This window comes from Bombina bombina, chromosome 6 (genome assembly GCF_027579735.1).
Source record: "Bombina bombina isolate aBomBom1 chromosome 6, aBomBom1.pri, whole genome shotgun sequence".
Lineage (NCBI taxonomy): Eukaryota > Metazoa > Chordata > Amphibia > Anura > Bombinatoridae > Bombina > Bombina bombina.
Genome location: NC_069504.1, coordinates 681,327,517 through 681,346,207, shown reverse-complemented (window position 1 = coordinate 681,346,207; position 18,691 = coordinate 681,327,517). Strand labels below are relative to the sequence as shown.

The 18,691-nt window shown below is 38.0% G+C and overlaps 1 protein-coding gene across 1 annotated transcript in view; it reads right to left on the bottom strand.

Moving 5' to 3' along the window:
- Positions 1-203: 203 nt before the first annotated feature.
- The window catches only part of DUSP11 (dual specificity phosphatase 11), a 130,156-nt gene continuing 111,668 nt past the window's right edge, over positions 204-18,691 (bottom strand). The window contains exon 12 of the mRNA XM_053719376.1: positions 204-892. Within this exon, the coding sequence (XP_053575351.1) occupies positions 700-892 (193 nt within the window). The 3' untranslated portion in view covers positions 204-699. The remainder of the gene's footprint in view (positions 893-18,691) is intronic.

Sequence of the window (18,691 nt, the reverse complement as noted above, 5' to 3'; positions counted from 1 at the left end):
GGCAAACAAATAAAAATAAATAACTGATGGCAAATGGGAAGTGTGAGGACTTAATTTCCCCACACGTGATGGCTCCTGGACTCTCACTATCTGATGAAAGAAAAAGACCTAGGCTCTGCATTTAGAAGCTACAATCTATTCTGTCATTGGTGTCAAAGCAGACCCACTATATTGATGACAATTAACAGAAAAAGGACAATGAATTCTCAGGCAATCCAGTAAATTTATAAAGAATATTAACATGTATCAAGGAAATAAACAATTTGTAACTTTAAATGTCTATAGTGTTCAGTCTGTCTCATTAGGAATAAAACATGTTTGAGCAGAAGTCAGACAAATAATGAAAAATGTACATCTGTAATCAAGTAGGAATAAGTTTAAAACAGGATTTTCACACAAGAGTAATCAACCAATAAAATGCATGCGCAGACAAAATATTACTGCACACCAATAAATACATAATTCAAATAAAATGTTTACAGGAAATCAGACGCCCTTCATGCCAAAAAATTAGCAAGCTCTTTTCTGTTTATAATGCACAAAAAACGTTTGTTCAGGCCTAAATGATTTTTTTCTCTGTCCCAGTTGTATATATTTTTTAAAAGCCTAATGGTTCATAATTTGATAAAAAGTTCTAAAAAAAAATGGTGAAAATGAAATTAAGGCAAAGTATTTTAAGAAGACTAAGGAGTTTTTTTGTTATACTGGATATTTGTCTCCTCTGTCCGGCTTTGGATGCCTATTGTAAGGTCTCCTGTTTCCTGACCATTGTGCATCAGGACCTCGAACTGGATGGGGATTCCTGGGTGCAGTACTGGTTTCAAAATAATATGGATCAGCATTCCTGTTTTGGTATCTGTTTCTACTGTGGTATCTGCCTCTGTTCATGCCTCTGCAACAGAAGAGAAAAATGAACAGGATTAATAATCTTAACTTATACCATTAGCCCATGCATAATAGATCGATCTGTCCATCCAACCATCTACTACAATTTAACACAGTGATTTTGCAATTAGAGTCACACTCTTAAAAAGTTTTATTTTGCTCCCATTTCTGAGGCTAATCACTGGCCAGTATTCAGTCCCTTCTGCACTGATCTAAGCAACAACTGGGCAGCATATGGTAGGGTGGGAAACATTGTTGCATACTTAAAAGGACAGTAAATGTTTCTATTTTAAAAGCACTCCTCTAAACTGGCTTTAGCAGATTGAAGTACCTTGGCATTGGTGATGTAAACAATAATGGTACGCTTTCATTTATTTTTTTAAGAAGCTTAAGTGTTAGTAGTAGTGTTAAACGTTTGATGAGCTTCTGGGGAAAAAGAAAGGAAGCATAAATTGAAATACATTGGTGTCTTGTTGGTGTATATAGTAATGAAATGCTTCTATTTATTTTTTAAAAATGTTTTGTGTTAGTGATGAACAATATAGAAAAATACATATACATTGCAGTAGTTTGGTGTTTGATTGGTGTACAAAGTAATGATATGCTTCCAATAGCTTTGATATGCTTCCAATAAATAACATTGCATTTTTTTAAAATACCAACTAAATACCAAGTACTGCAATCTATATGTAAATCAAGTTAAGACTTAAAGTGAAGGTCAATTTTTCTTATTCACAAGACTTAATGTCTAAACTAATGGTAAAATTATTGCAGTCGCTTATTTTATATGTCTAAAAAAATATTCCTTTACATATAAACAGTATTTATATTATACCTCCGTTTTCCCTATACGCTCCGCCCCATCAACACTTCCTTATTCTTATCGGATGACGTAGCTTTGTTGGTTAGAAGTGGACTACGCTCGTGCACCCGTGATAGATTTGAACTGCGCATGCGTATCCTCAGATCGATGGCGCATGCGTTCCAGTAAGTGCCGTAACTATGCTGGATCTGCCATATATATATTAGCGATGTCTATTATATAAAATGTGCAACTTTAATATTTAAACACCTATCTATTGTAGAAAAAAACAGTTCTATCGATTTTCAAAACTGTTATAATATGGTGCTGGATCGTGCAAATATTCTTGACCGCGGTAGCTTTTTAGCAAAGAAGGAATATTAGAATTAAAAAAATTATACCCAGATTCTTGAATAATAGTTTAAAGCAATTGTAATATACATTAATAAGTATGTGAGATGCGCTGCGCTGTCATAATTGCCTGTTATTTTTTGAAGCGGTTTTGCTATACTCCAAGAGAGAGCGATGCTGTAGAATCAATGTAACTATGGATAGGAGAACTGACAACTCATGCGCGTTACATGAACGAGCATGCCGATGATGCGCTGTTTGTATAAACGCATGCGCATAGGGTGGCGATGACGAAAGAGAAAAGGGGCTGGACGCCATGGGGGTAAAATACCGATAGGAGCGAAAATATGTCAATCACTGAAGGCACTATGGCGGGCAGATTGTACAGCATAAACGGAGCGGGTCAAACAAGTAAAAAATAAAAATTATTGTCTTTTCATATATTTTGATGAATGAACATCATATTGATTTTTGCTGATAGATTGAAAAATGATATCCAGAACGCCAGACTTGACCTTCACTTTAAAGGGTTTCTTGGATGAATAGCTAAAACAGGGAGGCTTGATATTATTTGGCCAATATATAAGGGGGGGGGGGGGTGACCACTAGTTTAGTAAAGGGCCCTGAAATGTCTAATGGCAGCCCTGGTGGTTAAAAGGACAGTTGACTTAATGTTTTTTGATTGCTTAAAAAGATAATGCCTTTACTACCCATTCCCCAGCTTTGCACAACCAACATTGTTATATTAATATACTTTATAACCTTATAACCCTATGCAATCTTATCTCAGTGCATTTTATTGGCTTCTCACAGCCAGATAGTGCTAGTTCATGTGTGCCATATAGATAACATTGTGCTCACTCCCATAGAGTTATGCAGCGACCTGCACTAATTGGTTAAATGCAAGTTTGTAAAAAGCACTGAAATAACACCAGGAGGAGGCAAATACATCCTATCAGAGCTTTATATATATTATTATCAGTTATTTGTAGAGCACCAGATTCCGCAGAGCTATATATTATATTATATTATTATTACCATTTCCCCTTCTCTCCCAGTAGTACTCATAGCAGAGGAAAGGTAAGTATGAAAGAAAGTAGGCTAAAGAGGTGCAAACTAGGACTGCTGCCACCATATAAAAACTTTTTGGGTGGGTTCATGGACTCTCACTACCAAGAAAAAAACAATTTATGTAAGAACTTACCTGATAAATTCATTTTTCATGTTGGCAAGAGTCCATGAGCTAGTGACATATGGGATATACAATCCTACCAGGAGGGGCAAAGTTTCCCAAACCTCAAAATGCCTATAAATACACCCCTCACCACACCCACAATTCAGTTTAACGAATAGCCAAGTAGTGGGGTGATAGAAAAAAAGGAGTAAAAAGCATCAAAAAAGGAATTGGAAATATAATTGTGCTTTAAACAAAAAAACATAACCACCATTAAAAGGGTGGGCCTCATGGACTCTTGCCAATATGAAAGAAATTAAATTTATCAGGTAAGTTCTTATGTTTATTTATTATGTTTTCTTTTATGTAATTGGCAAGAGTCCATGAGCTAGCGACATATGGGATAGAAATACCCAAAATGTGGAACTCCACACAAGAGTCACTAGAGAGGGAGGGATAAAATAAAAACGGCCATTTTCAGCTGAAAAAATTAAATCCACAACCAAAAAAATAAATTTTGATCATAAATGAAAGAAAAAGAAAAAACTTAAAACATAAGCAGAGGAATCAAACTGAAACAGCTGCCTGAAGAACTTTTCTACCAAAAACTGCTTCCGAAGAGGCAAATACATCAAAACGGTACAATTTAGTAAATATATGCAAAGAAGACCAAGTTGCTGCTTTGCAAATCTGATCAACTGAAGCTTCATTCTTAAAAGCCCACGAAGTGGAGACTAATCTAGTAGAATGAGCTGTGATTCTCTGAGGCGGGGCTTGACCCAACTCCAAACAAGCCTTATTAATCAAAAGTTTTAACCAAGATGCCAAGAAAATGGCAGAAGCTTTCTGACCTTTCCTAGAACCAGAAAAGACAACAAATAGATTAGAAGTCTTCCTGAAATCTTTAGTAGCTTTGATATAATATTTCAAAGCTCTTACAACATCCAGATAATGTAAGGATATTTCCAAACAATTCTTGGGATTAGGGCACAAAGAGGGGACAACAATTAATGTTGTTAGAATTCACAACTTTAGGTAAAAATTTAAATGAAGTCCGCAAAACTGCCTTATCTTGATGAAAAATCAGAAAAGGTGACTCACAAGAAAGAGCAGATAATTCAGAAACTATTCTAGCAGAAGAAATAGCCAAAAGGAACAACACTTTCCAAGAAAGTAGTTTAATATCCAAAGAATGCACAGGCTTAAAGGAACTTGCAGATAAACCTTTATCCAAATTATCCTGAAGAAACTGTAAAATTCTAGGAATTCTAAAAGAATGCCAGGAGAATTTATGAGAAGAATACCATGAAATATGTCTTCCAAACTCAATAATACATCTTCCTAGAAACAGATTTACAAGCCTGTAACATAGTATCAATCACTGAGTCAGAGAAACCTCTATGACTAAACACTAAGCGCAATTTCCATACCTTCAAATTTAGCAATTTGAGATCCTGATGCAAAAATGGTCCTTGAGACAGAAGGTCTGGTCTTAAAGGAAGTGGCCAAGGTTGACAACTGGACATCCGGACAAGTTCCGCATACCAGAACCTGTGAGGCCATGCTGGAGCTACCAGAAACACAAACTAATGTTCCATGATGATTTTGGAAATCACTCTTGAAAGAAGAACTAGAGGCGTAAATATATAAGCAGGTTGGTAAAACCAAGTAACTGCTAATTCATCCACCGACTCCGCCTGAGGATCCCTGGACCTGGATAGGTACCTGGGAAGTTTCTTGTTTAGATGAGAAGCCATCAGATCTATTTCTGGAAGACCCCACATCTGAACAATCTGAAAAACCCATCTGGATGGAGAGACCACTCCCCCGGACCCCCGGATATAAAGCTTGACAGCTGAGATAATCCGCTTCCCAATTGTCTATAACTGGGATATGTACCACAGGAATTAGACAAGAGCTGGATTCCACCCAAGCAAGTATCCAAGATACTGCTTTCATAGCTAGGGGACTATGAGTCCCGCCCTGATGATTGGCATATGCCACAGTTGTGACATAGTCTGTCTGAAAACAAATTAAATGGTTATCTCTTCAACAGAGGCCAAACCTGAAGAGTCCTGAAAATAGCATGGAGTTCCAAAATATTAATTGGTAACCTCGCCTCTTGAGATTTCCAAACCCCTTGTGCTGTCAGAGATCCCCAGACAGCTCCCCAACCTGAAAGACGAACAAAAGAGGCCCCTTGAATTATACGGTGGTGGTCTAACCACCAAGTCAGAGACAGTTGAACATTGGGATTTAAGGGTATTAATTGTGATATCTTTGTATAATCCCTGCACCATTGCTTCAGCATACAAAGCTGGAGAGGTCTCATATGAAAACGAGCAAAGGGGATCGCGTCTGATGCTGCAGTCATGAGACCTAAAACTTCCATGCACATAGCCACTGAAGGGAACGATTGAGACTGAAAGTTCCGACAAGCTGAAACCAATTTTATTAGTCTCTTGTCTGTTAGAGACAGAGTCATAGACACTGAATCTATCTGGAACCTAAAAAAGGGGACCCTTGTCTGAGGAATCAAGGAACTTTTTGGTAAATTGATCCTCCAACCATGCCTTTGGAGAAACAACACTAGTTGATATGTGTGAGATTCGGAAAAATGAAAAAAGACTGAGCTAGTACCAAGATATCGCCCAACTCGTGAGAGAAAAAAAATCTTCTCACAGGAGGTCTAACTCTGAATCCTATTCAATACCCTTGAAAGACAATGCTCTAAATCCATTGATTTTGGACAGAATCTGCGCAAATGTTTTGGAAAAATTGTAATCTGCCCCCCACCAGCTGAGCTGGAATGAGGGCCGAACCTTCATGCAGACTTGGGGAATGGCTTTGGTTTCTTAAAAGGCTTGGATTTATTCCAACTTGAAGAGGGTTTCCAATTGGAACCAGATTCTTTTGGGGGAAGGATTGGCTTTCTGTTCCTTATTCTGTCGAAAAGAACAAAAACGATTAGAAGCTTTAGATGTACCCTTAGATCTTTTATCCTGAGGTAAAAAACCTCCCTCCCCCCAGTAACAGTTGAAATAATTGAATCCAAATGAGAACCAAATAAATTGTTACCTTGGAAAGAAAGAGTAATCTAGACTTAGATACCATGTCAGCATTCCAATATTTAAGCCACAAAGCTCTTCTAGCTAAAATAGCTAAAGACATAGATTTAACATCAATTTTGATTATACCAAAAATAGCATCACAGATAAAATGATTAGCATGTTGAAGCAAGCGAACAATGCAAGACAAATCAGGATCCGTTTCCTGCTGCGCTAAACTTTCCAACCAAAAAGTTGATGCAGCTGCAACATCAGCCATAGAAATGGCAGGCCTGAGAAGATAGCCAGAATATAAATAAGCTTTCCTTAGATAAGATTCAAGTTTCCTATCTAAAATGTCTTTAAAAGGAACTACTATCTTCCATAAGTAGAGATAGCCCCATCAACTTTGGGGATTTTTTCCCAAAACTCCAATCTAATTGCTGGCAAGGGATACAACTTTTTAAACCTAGCAGAAGGAATAAAGGAAGTACCAGGCCTATTTCATTCCTTTGAAATCATATCAGAAATAGCACCAGGAACTGGAAAAACCTCTGGAGTAACCACAGGAGGTTTATAAACAGAATTTAAAAGTTTACTAGTTTTAATATCAAGAGGACTAGTTTCCTCAATATCCAAAGTAATCAACACCTCTTAACAAGGAACAAATATACTCCATCTTAAAGAGATAAGTAGATTTGTCAGTGTCAATTCTGAGGTAGGATCCTCTGAATCAGATAGATCCTCATCAGAGGAGGATAAATCAGTATGTTGTCGGTCATTTGAAATTTCATCAACTTTATGAGAAGTTTTAAAAGACCTTTTATGTTTATTAGAAGGCGGAATAGCAGACAAAGCCTTTTGAATCGCATCAGCAATACAATCTTTTATATTCACAGGGATATCATGTACATTAGATGTTGAAGGAGCAACAGACATTGTACTAGTACTGATGGATACATTCTCTGCATGTAAAAGTTTATCATGACAACTGTTACATACTACAGCTGGAGATAATATCTCTACTAATTTACAATGGATACACTTATCTTTGGTAGAACTGTTATCAGGCAGACAGGATCAGATTGAGACATCTTGCAAATGTAAGAAAACATAATTTATGTAAGAACTTACCTGATAAATTCATTTCTTTCATATTAGCAAGAGTCCATGAGCTAGTGACGTATGGGATATACATTCCTACCAGGAGGGGCAAAGTTTCCCAAACCTCAAAATGCCTACAAATACACCCCTCACCACACCCACAAATCAGTAGCCAAGAAGTGGGGTGATAAGAAAAAAGTGCGAAAGCATAAAAATAAGGAATTGGAATAATTGTGCTTTATACAAAAAAAATCATAACCACCACAAAAAAGGGTGGGCCTCATGGACTCTTGCTAATATGAAAGAAATTAATTTATCAGGTAAGTTCTTACATAAATTATGTTTTCTTTCATGTAATTAGCAAGAGTCCATGAGCTAGTGACGTATGGGATAATAAATACCCAAGATGTGGGTCTTTCCACGCAAGAGTCACTAGAGAGGGAGGGATAAAATAAAGACAGCCAATTCCTGCTGAAAATAATCCACACCCAAAATAAAGTTTAAATGAAAACATAAGCAGAAGATTCAAACTGAAACAGCTGCCTGAAGTACTTTTCTACCAAAAACTGCTTCAGAAGAAGAAAACACATCAAAATGGTAGAATTTAGTAAAAGTATGCAAAGAAGACCAAGTTGCTGCTTTGCAAATCTGATCAACCGAAGCTTCATTCCTAAACGCCCAGGAAGTAGAAACTGACCTAGTAGAATGAGCTGTAATCCTCTGAGGCGGAGTTTTACCCGACTCAACATAGGCATGATGAATTAAAGATTTCAACCAAGATGCCAAAGAAATGGAAGAAGCTTTCTGGCCTTTTCTAGAACCGGAAAAGATGACAAATAGACTAGAAGTCTTTCGGAAAGTCTTAGTAGCTTCAACATAATATTTCAAAGCTCTAACAACATCCAAAGAATGCAATGATTTCTCCTTAGAATTCTTAGGATTAGGGCATAATGAAGGAACTACAATTTCTCTACTAATGTTGTTGGAATTCACAACCTTAGGAAAAAATTCAAAAGAAGTTCGCAACACTGCCTTATCCTGATGAAAAATCAGAAAAGTTGACTCACAAGAAAGAGCAGACAATTCAGAAACTCTTCTGGCAGAAGAGATGGCCAAAAGGAACAAAACTTTCCAAGAAAGTAATTTAATGTCCAATGAATGCATAGGTTCAAACGGAGGAGCTTGAAGAGCCCCCAGAACCAAATTCAAACTCCAAGGAGGAGAAATTGACTTAATGACAGGTTTTATACGAACCAAGGCTTGTACAAAACAATGAATATCAGGAAGATTAGCAATCTTTCTGTGAAAAGAACAGAAAGAGCAGAGATTTGACCTTTCAAGGAACTTGCGGACAAACCTTTATCTAAACCATCCTGAAGAAACTGTAAAATTCTCAGAATTCTAAAAGAATGCCAGGAAAAATGATGAGAAAGACACCAAGAAATATAAGTCTTCCAGACTCTATAATATATCTCTCTAGATACAGATTTACGAGCCTGTAACATAGTATTAATCACTGAGTCAGAGAAACCTCTTTGACCAAGAATCAAGCGTTCAATCTCCATACCTTTAAATTTAAGGATTTGAGATCCTGATGGAAAAAAGGACCTTGCGACAGAAGGTCTGGTCTTAACGGAAGAGTCCACGGTTGGCAAGAGGCCATCCGGACAAGATCCGCATACCAAAACCTGTGAGGCCATGCTGGAGCTACCAGCAGAACAAACGAGCATTCCTTCAGAATCTTGGAGATTACTCTTGGAAGAAGAACTAGAGGCGGAAAGATATAGGCAGGATGATACTTCCAAGGAAGTGATAATGCATCCACTGCCTCCGCCTGAGGATCCCGGGATCTGGACAGATACCTGGGAAGTTTCTTGTTTAGATAAGAAGCCATCAGATCTATTTCTGGAAGTTCCCACATTTGAACAATCTGAAGAAATACCTCTGGGTGAAGAGACCATTCGCCCGGATGCAACGTTTGGCGACTGAGATAATCCCCTTCCCAATTGTCTATCCTGGAGCTGGATTCCGCCCAAACCAGAATTCGAGATACTTCTTTCATAGCCAGAGGACTGTGAGTCCCTCCTTGATGATTGATGTATGCCACAGTTGTGACATTGTCTGTCTGAAAACAAATGAACGATTCTCTCTTCAGAAGAGGCCAAGACTGAAGAGCTCTGAAAATTGCACGGAGTTCCAAATATTGATCGGTAATCTCACCTCCTGAGATTCCCAAACCCCTTGTGCTGTCAGAGACCCCCACACAGCTCCCCAACCTGTAAGACATGCATCTGTTGAAATTACAGTCCAGGTCGGAAGAACAAAAGAAGCCCCCTGAACTAAACGATGGTGATCTGTCCACCACGTCAGAGAGTGTCGTACAATCGGTTTTAAAGATATTAATTGAGATATCTTTGTGTAATCCCTGCACCATTGGTTCAGCATACAGAGCTGAAGAAGGTCGCATGTGAAAACGAGCAAAGGGGATCGCGTCCGATGCAGCAGTCATAAGACCTAGAATTTCCATGCATAAGGCTACCGAAGGGAATGATTGTGACTGAAGGTTTCGACAAGCTGAAATCAATTTTAGACGTCTCTTGTCTGTCAAAGACAGAGTCATGGACACTGAATCTATCTGGAAACCCAGAAAGGTTACCCTTGTCTGAGGAATCAATGAACTTTTTAGTGAATTGATCCTCCAACCATGATCTTGAAGAAACAACACAAGTCGATTCGTATGAGATTCTGCTAAATGTAAAGACTGAGCCAAGTACCAAGATATCGTCCAAATAAGGAAATACCACAATACCCTGTTCTCTGATTACAGACAGAAGGGCACCGAGAACCTTTGTAAAAATTCTTGGAGCTGTAGCTAGGCCAAACGGCAGAGCCACAAACTGGTAATGCTTGTCCAGAAAAGAGAATCTCAGGAACTGATAATGATCTGGATGAATCGGAATATGCAGATATGCATCCTGTAAATCTATTGTGGACATATAATGCCCTTGCTGAACAAAAGGCAAGATAGTCCTTACAGTTACCATTTTGAACGTTGGTATCCTTACATAACGATTCAATATTTTTAGATCCAGAACTGGTCTGAAGGAATTCTCCTTCTTTGGTACAATGAAGAGATTTGAATAAAACCCCAGCCCCTGTTCCAGAACTGGAACTGGCATAATTACTCCAGCCAACTCTAGATCTGAAACACATTTCAGAAATGCTTGAGCTTTCACTGGATTTTCTGGGACACGGGAAAGAAAAAATCTCTTTGCAGGAGGTCTTATCTTGAAACCTATTCTGTACCCTTCTGAAACAATGTTCTGAATCCAAAGATTGTGAACAGAATTGATCCAAATTTCTTTGAAAAAACGTAACCTGCCCCCTACCAGCTGAGCTGGAATGAGGGCCGCACCTTCATGTGGACTTAGAAGCTGGCTTTGCTTTTCTAGAAGGCTTGGATTTATTCCAGACTGGAGATGGTTTCCAAACTGAAACTGCTCCTGAGGATGAAGGATCAGGTTTTTGTTCTTTGTTGAAACGAAAGGAACGAAAACGATTATTAGCCCTGTTTTTACCCTTAGATTTTTATCCTGTGGTAAAAAAGTTCCTTTCCCACCAGTAACAGTTGAGATAATAGAATCCAACTGAGAACCAAATAATTTGTTACCCTGGAAAGAAATGGAAAGTAGAGTCGATTTAGAAGACATATCAGCATTCCAAGTTTTAAGCCATAAAGCTCTTCTAGCTAAAATAGCTAGAGACATAAACCTGACATCAACTCTGATAATATCAAAAATGGCATCACAGATAAAATTATTAGCATGTTGAAGAAGAAGAATAATATTATGAGAATCATGATCTGTTACTTGTTGCGCTAAAGTTTCCAACCAAAAATTTGAAGCTGCAGCAACATCAGCCAATGATATAGCAGGTCTAAGAAGATTACCTGAACACAGATAAGCTTTTCTTAGAAAGGATTCAATTTTCCTATCTAAAGGATCCTTAAACGAAGTACCATCTGACGTAGGAATAGTAGTACGTTTAGCAAGGGTAGAAATAGCCCCATCAACTTTAGGGATTTTGTCCCAAAATTCTAATCTGTCAGACGGCACAGGATATAATTGCTTAAAACGTTTAGAAGGAGTAAATGAATTACCCAAATTATTCCATTCTCTGGAAATTACTTCAGAAATAGCACCAGGAACAGGAAAAACTTCTTTAATAACCACAGGAGATTTAAAGACCTTATATAAACGTTTAGATTTAGTATCAAGAGGACCAGAATCCTCAATTTCTAAAGCAATTAGTACTTCTTTAAGTAAAGAACGAATAAATTCCATTTTAAATAAATATGAAGATTTATCAGCATCAACCTCTGAGACAGAATCCTCTGAACCAGAAGAGTCATTAGAATCAGAATGATGTTCATTTAAAAATTCATCTGTATAAAGAGAAGTTTTAAAAGATTTTTTATGTTTACTAGGAGGAGGAACAACAGACAGCCTTCTTGATGGATTCAGAAACAAAATCTCTTATGTTATCAGGAACATTCTGAACATTAGATGTTGATGGAACTGCAACAGGTAATGGTACATTACTAAAGGAAATATTATCTGCATTAACAAGTTTGTCATGACAATTTATACAAACAACAGCTGGAGGAACAGCTACCAAAAGTTTACAGCAGATACACTTAGCTTTGGTAGTTCCAGCACCAGACAGCGATTTTCCTGAAGTATCTTCTGACTCAGATGCAACGTGAGACATCTTGCAATATGTAAGAGAAAAAACAACATATAAAGCAAAATTGATCAAATTCCTTAAATGACAGTTTCAGGAATGGGAAAAAATGCCAAGGAACAAGCTTCTAGCAACCAGAAGCAAACAAAAATGAGACTTAAATAATGTGGAGACAAAGGCGACGCCCATATTTTTTTAGCGCCAAATAAGACGCCCACATTATTTGGCGCCAAAAATGACGCCACGTCCGGAACGCCGACACTTTTGGCGCAAAAGAACGTCAAAAAATGACGCAACTCTCCGGCGACACGTATAAAAAACACGTACAAAAAATAATTGATTCAAGTGCATTATCCCAAATATGAAACTGACTGTCTGAAAATAAGGAATGTTGAACATCCTGAGTCAAGGCAAATAAATGTTTGAATACATATATTTAGAACTTTATTAAAAAAAGTGCCCAACCATAGCTTAGAGTGTCACAGAAAATAAGACTTACTTACCCCAGGACACTCATCTACATGTTTGTAGAAAGCCAAACGAGTACTGAAATGAAAATCAGCAGAGGTAATGGTATATATATATAAGAGTATATCGTCGATCTGAAAAGGGAGGTAAGAGATGAATCTCTACGACCGATAACAGAGAACCTATGAAATAGACCCCGTAGAAGGAGATCATTGAATTCAAACAGGCAATACTCTCCTCACATCCCTCTGACATTCACTGCACGCTGAGAGGAAAACCGGGCTCCAACCTGCTGCGGAGCGCATATCAACGTAGAATCTAGCACAAACTTACTTCACCACCTCCATAGGAGGCAAAGTTTGTAAAAACTGATTTGTGGGTGTGGTGAGGGGTGTATTTGTAAGCATTTTGAGGTTTGGGAAACTTTGCCCCTCCTGGTAGGAATGTATATCCCATACGTCACTAGCTCATGGACTCTTGCTAATTACATGAAAGAAAAAAACAACATATAAAGCAAAATTATCAATTTCCGTATATGGCAGTTTCAGGAATGGGAAAAAATGCAAACAACATAGACCTCTGAGCATAGAAAAACGCAAATTATTTGGCGCCAAGAATAACGCGCAATGCAAAATGAATTTTTTTGGTGCTAACAACATCCGGAAATTACGCAACTCGCGTTGTGGCAGACGCAACCTTGTGCAAGGAACCTGGCATCAACTAAGCTGGAAATGGCGAACTTGCGTCAACGAACGTACCTTCACGCCAAAAGAAATTCTTGCACCAAGAATGATGCAATAAATAATAGCATTTTGCTGCCTCGCGATCCTAATTTTGCCCGTGAAAATGAAAGAAAACAGTCAGTTTTGAAGAAAATACTATACCCCAAGTAAGAAAAAATAACTTCCTAAATACGTTATTCCCAATTTTGAAACTGATAGTCTGCAAAAGGAAATATACATAAACCTGACTCATGGCAAATATAAGTACAATACATATAGTTAGAAATTTAGATTAATACATAAAGTGCCTTAAGTAATGAAAAACATAATTTATGTAAGAACTTACCTGATAAATTCATTTCTTTCATATTGGCAAGAGTCCATGAGCTAGTGACATATGGGATATACAATCCTACCAGGAGGGGCAAAGTTTCCCAAACCTCAAAATGCCTATAAATACACCCCTCACCACACCCACAATTCAGTTTAACGAATAGCCAAGCAGTGGGGTGATAAAGAAAGGAGTAGAAAGCATCAACAAAGGAAATTTGGAAATAATTGTGCTTTATAGAAAAAATCATAACCACCATAAAAAGGGTGGGCCTCATGGACTCTTGCCAATATGAAAGAAATTAATTTATCAGGTAAGTTCTTACATAAATTATGTTTTCTTTCATGTAATTGGCAAGAGTCCATGAGCTAGTGACATATGGGATATCAATACCCAAGATGTGGATCTCCACTCAAGAGTCACTAGAGAGGGAGGGAATAAAAATAAAAACAGCCATATTCCGCTGAAAAAAATTAATCCACAACCCAAAAAAATACGTTTATTTTCATTTTTGGAAGAAAAAAACTTAAATCAAAAGCAGAAGAATCAAAATGAAACAGCTGCCTGAAGAACTTTTCTACCAAAAACTGCTTCGAAGGAAGCAAAGACATCAAAACGGTAGAATTTAGTAAATGTATGCAAAGAGGACCAAGTTGCCGCTTTGCAAATCTGATCAACTGAAGCTTCATTCTTAAAAGCCCATGAAGTGGAGACTGATCTAGTAGAATGAGCTGTAATTCTCTGAGGCGGGGCCTAACCCGAATCCAAATAAGCTTGATGAATCAAAAGTTTCAACCAAGAAGCCAAGGAAATAGCAGAAGCCTTCTGACCTTTCCTAGGACCAGAAAATAAAACAAATAGACTGGAAGTCTTCCTGAAATCTTTAGTAGCTTCTACATAATATTTCAAAGCTCTTACCACATCCAAAGAATGTAAGGATCTTTCCAAAGAATTCTTAGGATTAGGACATAAGGAAGGGACAACAATTTCTCTACTAATGTTGTTGGACTTCACAACCTTAGGTAAAAATTGAAAAGAAGTCGGCAAAACTGCCTTATCCTGATGAAAAATCAGAAAAGGAGACTCACAAGAAAGAGCAGATAACTCAGAAACTCTTCTAGCAGAAGAGATGGCCAAAAGAAACAACACTTTCCAAGAAAGTAGTTTAATGTCCAAAGAATGCATAGGTTCAAAAGGAGGAGCCTGTAAAGCTTTCAGAATTAAATTAAGACTCCAAGGAGGAGAAATTGACTTAATGAGAGGCTTAATACGAATTAAAGCCTGTACAAAACAGTGAATATCAGGAAGTATAGCAATCTTTCTGTGAAATAAAACAGAAAGAGCGGAGATTTGTCCTTTCAAGGAACTTGCAGACAAACCCTTATCCAAACCATCCTGAAGAAACTGTAAAATTCTAGGAATTCTAAAAGAATGCTAGGAGAATTTATGAGAACACCATGAAATGTAAGTCTTCCAAACTCTATAATAAATCTTTCTAGAGACAGATTTACGAGCTTGTAACATAGTATTAATCACTGAGTCAGAGAAACCTCTATGACTTAGAACTAAGCATTCAATTTCCATACCTTCAAATTTAATGATTTGAGATCCTGATGGAAAAACGGACCTTGAGATAGTAGGTCTGGCCGCAATGGAAGTGGCCAAGGCGGGCAACTGGACATCCGAACCAGATCCGCATACCAAAACCTGTGTGGCCATGCTGGAGCCACCAGCAACAAAAAAGACTGTTCCATGATGATTTTGGAGATCACTCTGGGAAGGAGAACTAGAGGCGGGAAGATGTAAGCAGGATAACACCAAGGAAGTGTCGACGCATCCACTGCTTCCGCCTGAACATCCCTGGACCTGGACAGGTATCTGGGAAGTTTCAAGTTTAGATGAGAGGCCATGAGATCTATCTCTGGAAGACCCCACATCTGAATAATCTGAGAAAACACATCTGGATGGAGAGACCATTCCCCTGGATGTAAAGTCTGGCGGCTGAGATAATCCGCCTCCCAATTGTCTACACCTGGGATATGCACCGCAGAGATTAGACAGGAGCTGGATTCCGCCCAAGCAAGTATCCGAGATACTTCTTTCATAGCTTGGGGACTGAGTCCCACCCTGATGATTGACATAAGCCACAGTTGTGATACTGTCTTAAAACAAATGAACGGTTCTCTCTTTAGCAGAGGCCAGAACTGAAGAGCCCTGAGAATTGCACAGAGTTCTAAAATATTTATTGGTAATCTCGCCTCTTGAGATTTCCAAACCCCTTGTGCTGTCAGAGATCCCCAAACAGCTCCCCAACCTGAAAAACTCACATCTGTTGTGATCACAGTCCAGGTTGGCCGAACAAAAGAAGCCCCTTGAACTAAATGGTGGTGATCTAACCACCATGTCAGAGAGTGTCTTACATTGGGATTTAAGGATATTAATTGTGATATCTTTGTATAATCCCTGCACCATTGATTCAGCATACAAAGCTGTAGAGGTCTCATGTGAAAACGAGCAAAGGGGATCACATTCGATGCTGCAGTCATGAGACCTAAAACTTCCATGACTGAGACTGAAGGTGCCAGCATGCTGCGACCAATTTTAAACGTCTCTTGTCTGTTAGAGACAGAGTCATGGACACTGAATCTATCTGGAAGCCTAAAAAGGTGACCCTTGTCTGAGGAATCAAGAAACTTTTTGTTAAATTGATCCTCCAACCATGTTTCCGAAGAAACAACACTAGTTGATTCGTGTGAGATTCTGCAGTATGTAAAGACTGAGCTAGTACCAGATATCGTCCAAATAAGGAAACACCGCAATACCCTGTTCTCTGATTACAGATAGTAGGGCACCCAGAACCTTTGTAAAGATTCTTGGAGCTGTTGCTAGGCCAAATGGAAGAGCAACAAATTGGTAATGCTCGTCTAGAAAAGAGAATCTCAGAAACTGATAGTGTTCTGGATGAATCGGAATATGAAGGTATGCATCCTGCAAGTCTATTGTGGACATATAATGTCCTCGCTGAACAAAAGGCAGAATAGTCCTTATAGTTACCATCTTGAAAGTTGGTACTCTTACATAACGATTCAAAATTTTCAGATCCAGAACTGGTCTGAATAAATTTTCTTTCTTTGGTACAATGAATAGGTTTGAATAAAACCCCTAACCTTGTTCCTGAGGAGGAACTGGCATGATTACCCCTGAAGACTCCAGGTCTGAAACACACTTCAGGAAAGCTTTTACTGGATTTACAGGGATACGTGAGAAAAAATCTTCTCACAGGAGGTCTTACTCTGAATCCTATTCGATACCCTTGGGAGACAATGTCTGAATCCAATGATTTTGGACAGATTTTATCCAAAAATCCTTGAAAAACCTTAATCTGCCCCCTACCAGCTGAGCTGGAATGAGGGCCGCACCTTCATGAAGACTTAGGGGCTGACTTTGGTTTCCTAAATGGCTTGGATTTATTCCAATTTGAGGAAGGCTTCCAATTGGAAGCAGATTCCTTGGGGGGAGGATAAAGTTTTTGTTCCTTATTTTGACGAAAGGAACGAAAACGGTTAGAAGCCTTAGATTTACCCTTAGGTTTTTTATCCTGAGGCAGAAAAACTCCTTTTCCCCCAGTAACAGTTGAAATAATAGAATCCAACTGAGAACCAAAAAAATTATTACCTTGGAAAGAAAGAGGTAGTAATCTAAATTTAGATGTCATATCAGCATTCCAAGATTTAAGCCACAAAGCTCTTCTAGCTAATACAGCTAAAGACATGGATCTAACATCAATTTTGATAATATAAAAAATGGCATCACAAATAAAATGATTAGCATGTTGCAGTAAGCGAATAATGCTAGATATGTCAGAATCCAATTCTTGTTGCGCTAAATTCTCCAACCAGAAAGTTGATGCAGCCGCAACATCACCCAAAGAAATTGCAGGTTTGAGAAGATGACCTGAATATAAATAGGCCTTCCTTAGATAGGATTCAAGCTTACTATCTAAAGGATCCTTAAAGGAAGTACTATCTTCCATAGGAATAGTGGTACGTTTAGCAAGAGTAGAAATAGCCCCATCAACTTTGGGGATTTTTTGCCAAAACTCTATAGATTTTTCTGGTAAAGGATATAATCTTTTAAACCTTGAAGAAGGAATAAAAGAAGTACCTGGCTTATTCCATTCCCTAGAAATCATACCAGAAATAGCCTCAGGAATAGGAAAAACCCCTGGAGAAACCACAGGAGGTTTAAAAACAGCATTTAAACGTTTATTAGACTGAACGTCAATAGGACTGGTTACCTCAATATCCAAAGTAATTAACACTTCTTTTAATAAAGAACGCATATACTCTATTTTAAATAAATAAGTAGATTTGTCAGTGTCAATGTCTGAGGAAGGATCTTCTGAATCAGATAGATCCTCATCAGAAGAGGATAAATTATTATGTTGTTGGTCATTTGAAATTTCATCAGCTAAATGAGAAGTTTTAAAAGACCTTTTACGTTTATTAGAAGGTGGAAATGCAGACAAAGCCTTCAGAATAGAATCAGAAAAAAAATCTTTAAAATTTACAGGTATATCATGCATATTAGAAGTTGAAGGAACTGCAACTGGCAATGTACTATTACTGATGGAAACACTATCTGCATGTAAAAGTTTATCATGACAACTATTACAAATGACATTCGGAGAAATAATTTCTACAATTTACAGCAAATGCACTTAGCTTTGGTAGAACCGATGTCAGGCAGCAATGTTCCAGCAGAAACTTCTGAGACAGGATCAGATTGGGACATCTTGCACAATGTAAGAGAAAAAACAACATATAAAGCAAAATTATCTATTTCCTTATATGACAGTTTCAGGAATGGGAAAAAATGCAAATAGCATAGGCCTCTGATAGAGAAAAAAGCAAGAGGCAAACAACAATGGGGTATTGAAATAATGAAAAAAAAAAAGTATGGCGCACAACGTAACGTAAACTTTTTTGGTGCCAAAAAATAACCGGAAATGACACACTTGCGTCACTAATGACGCCACCGTGTGAAAGATCTCGGCGTCACGTA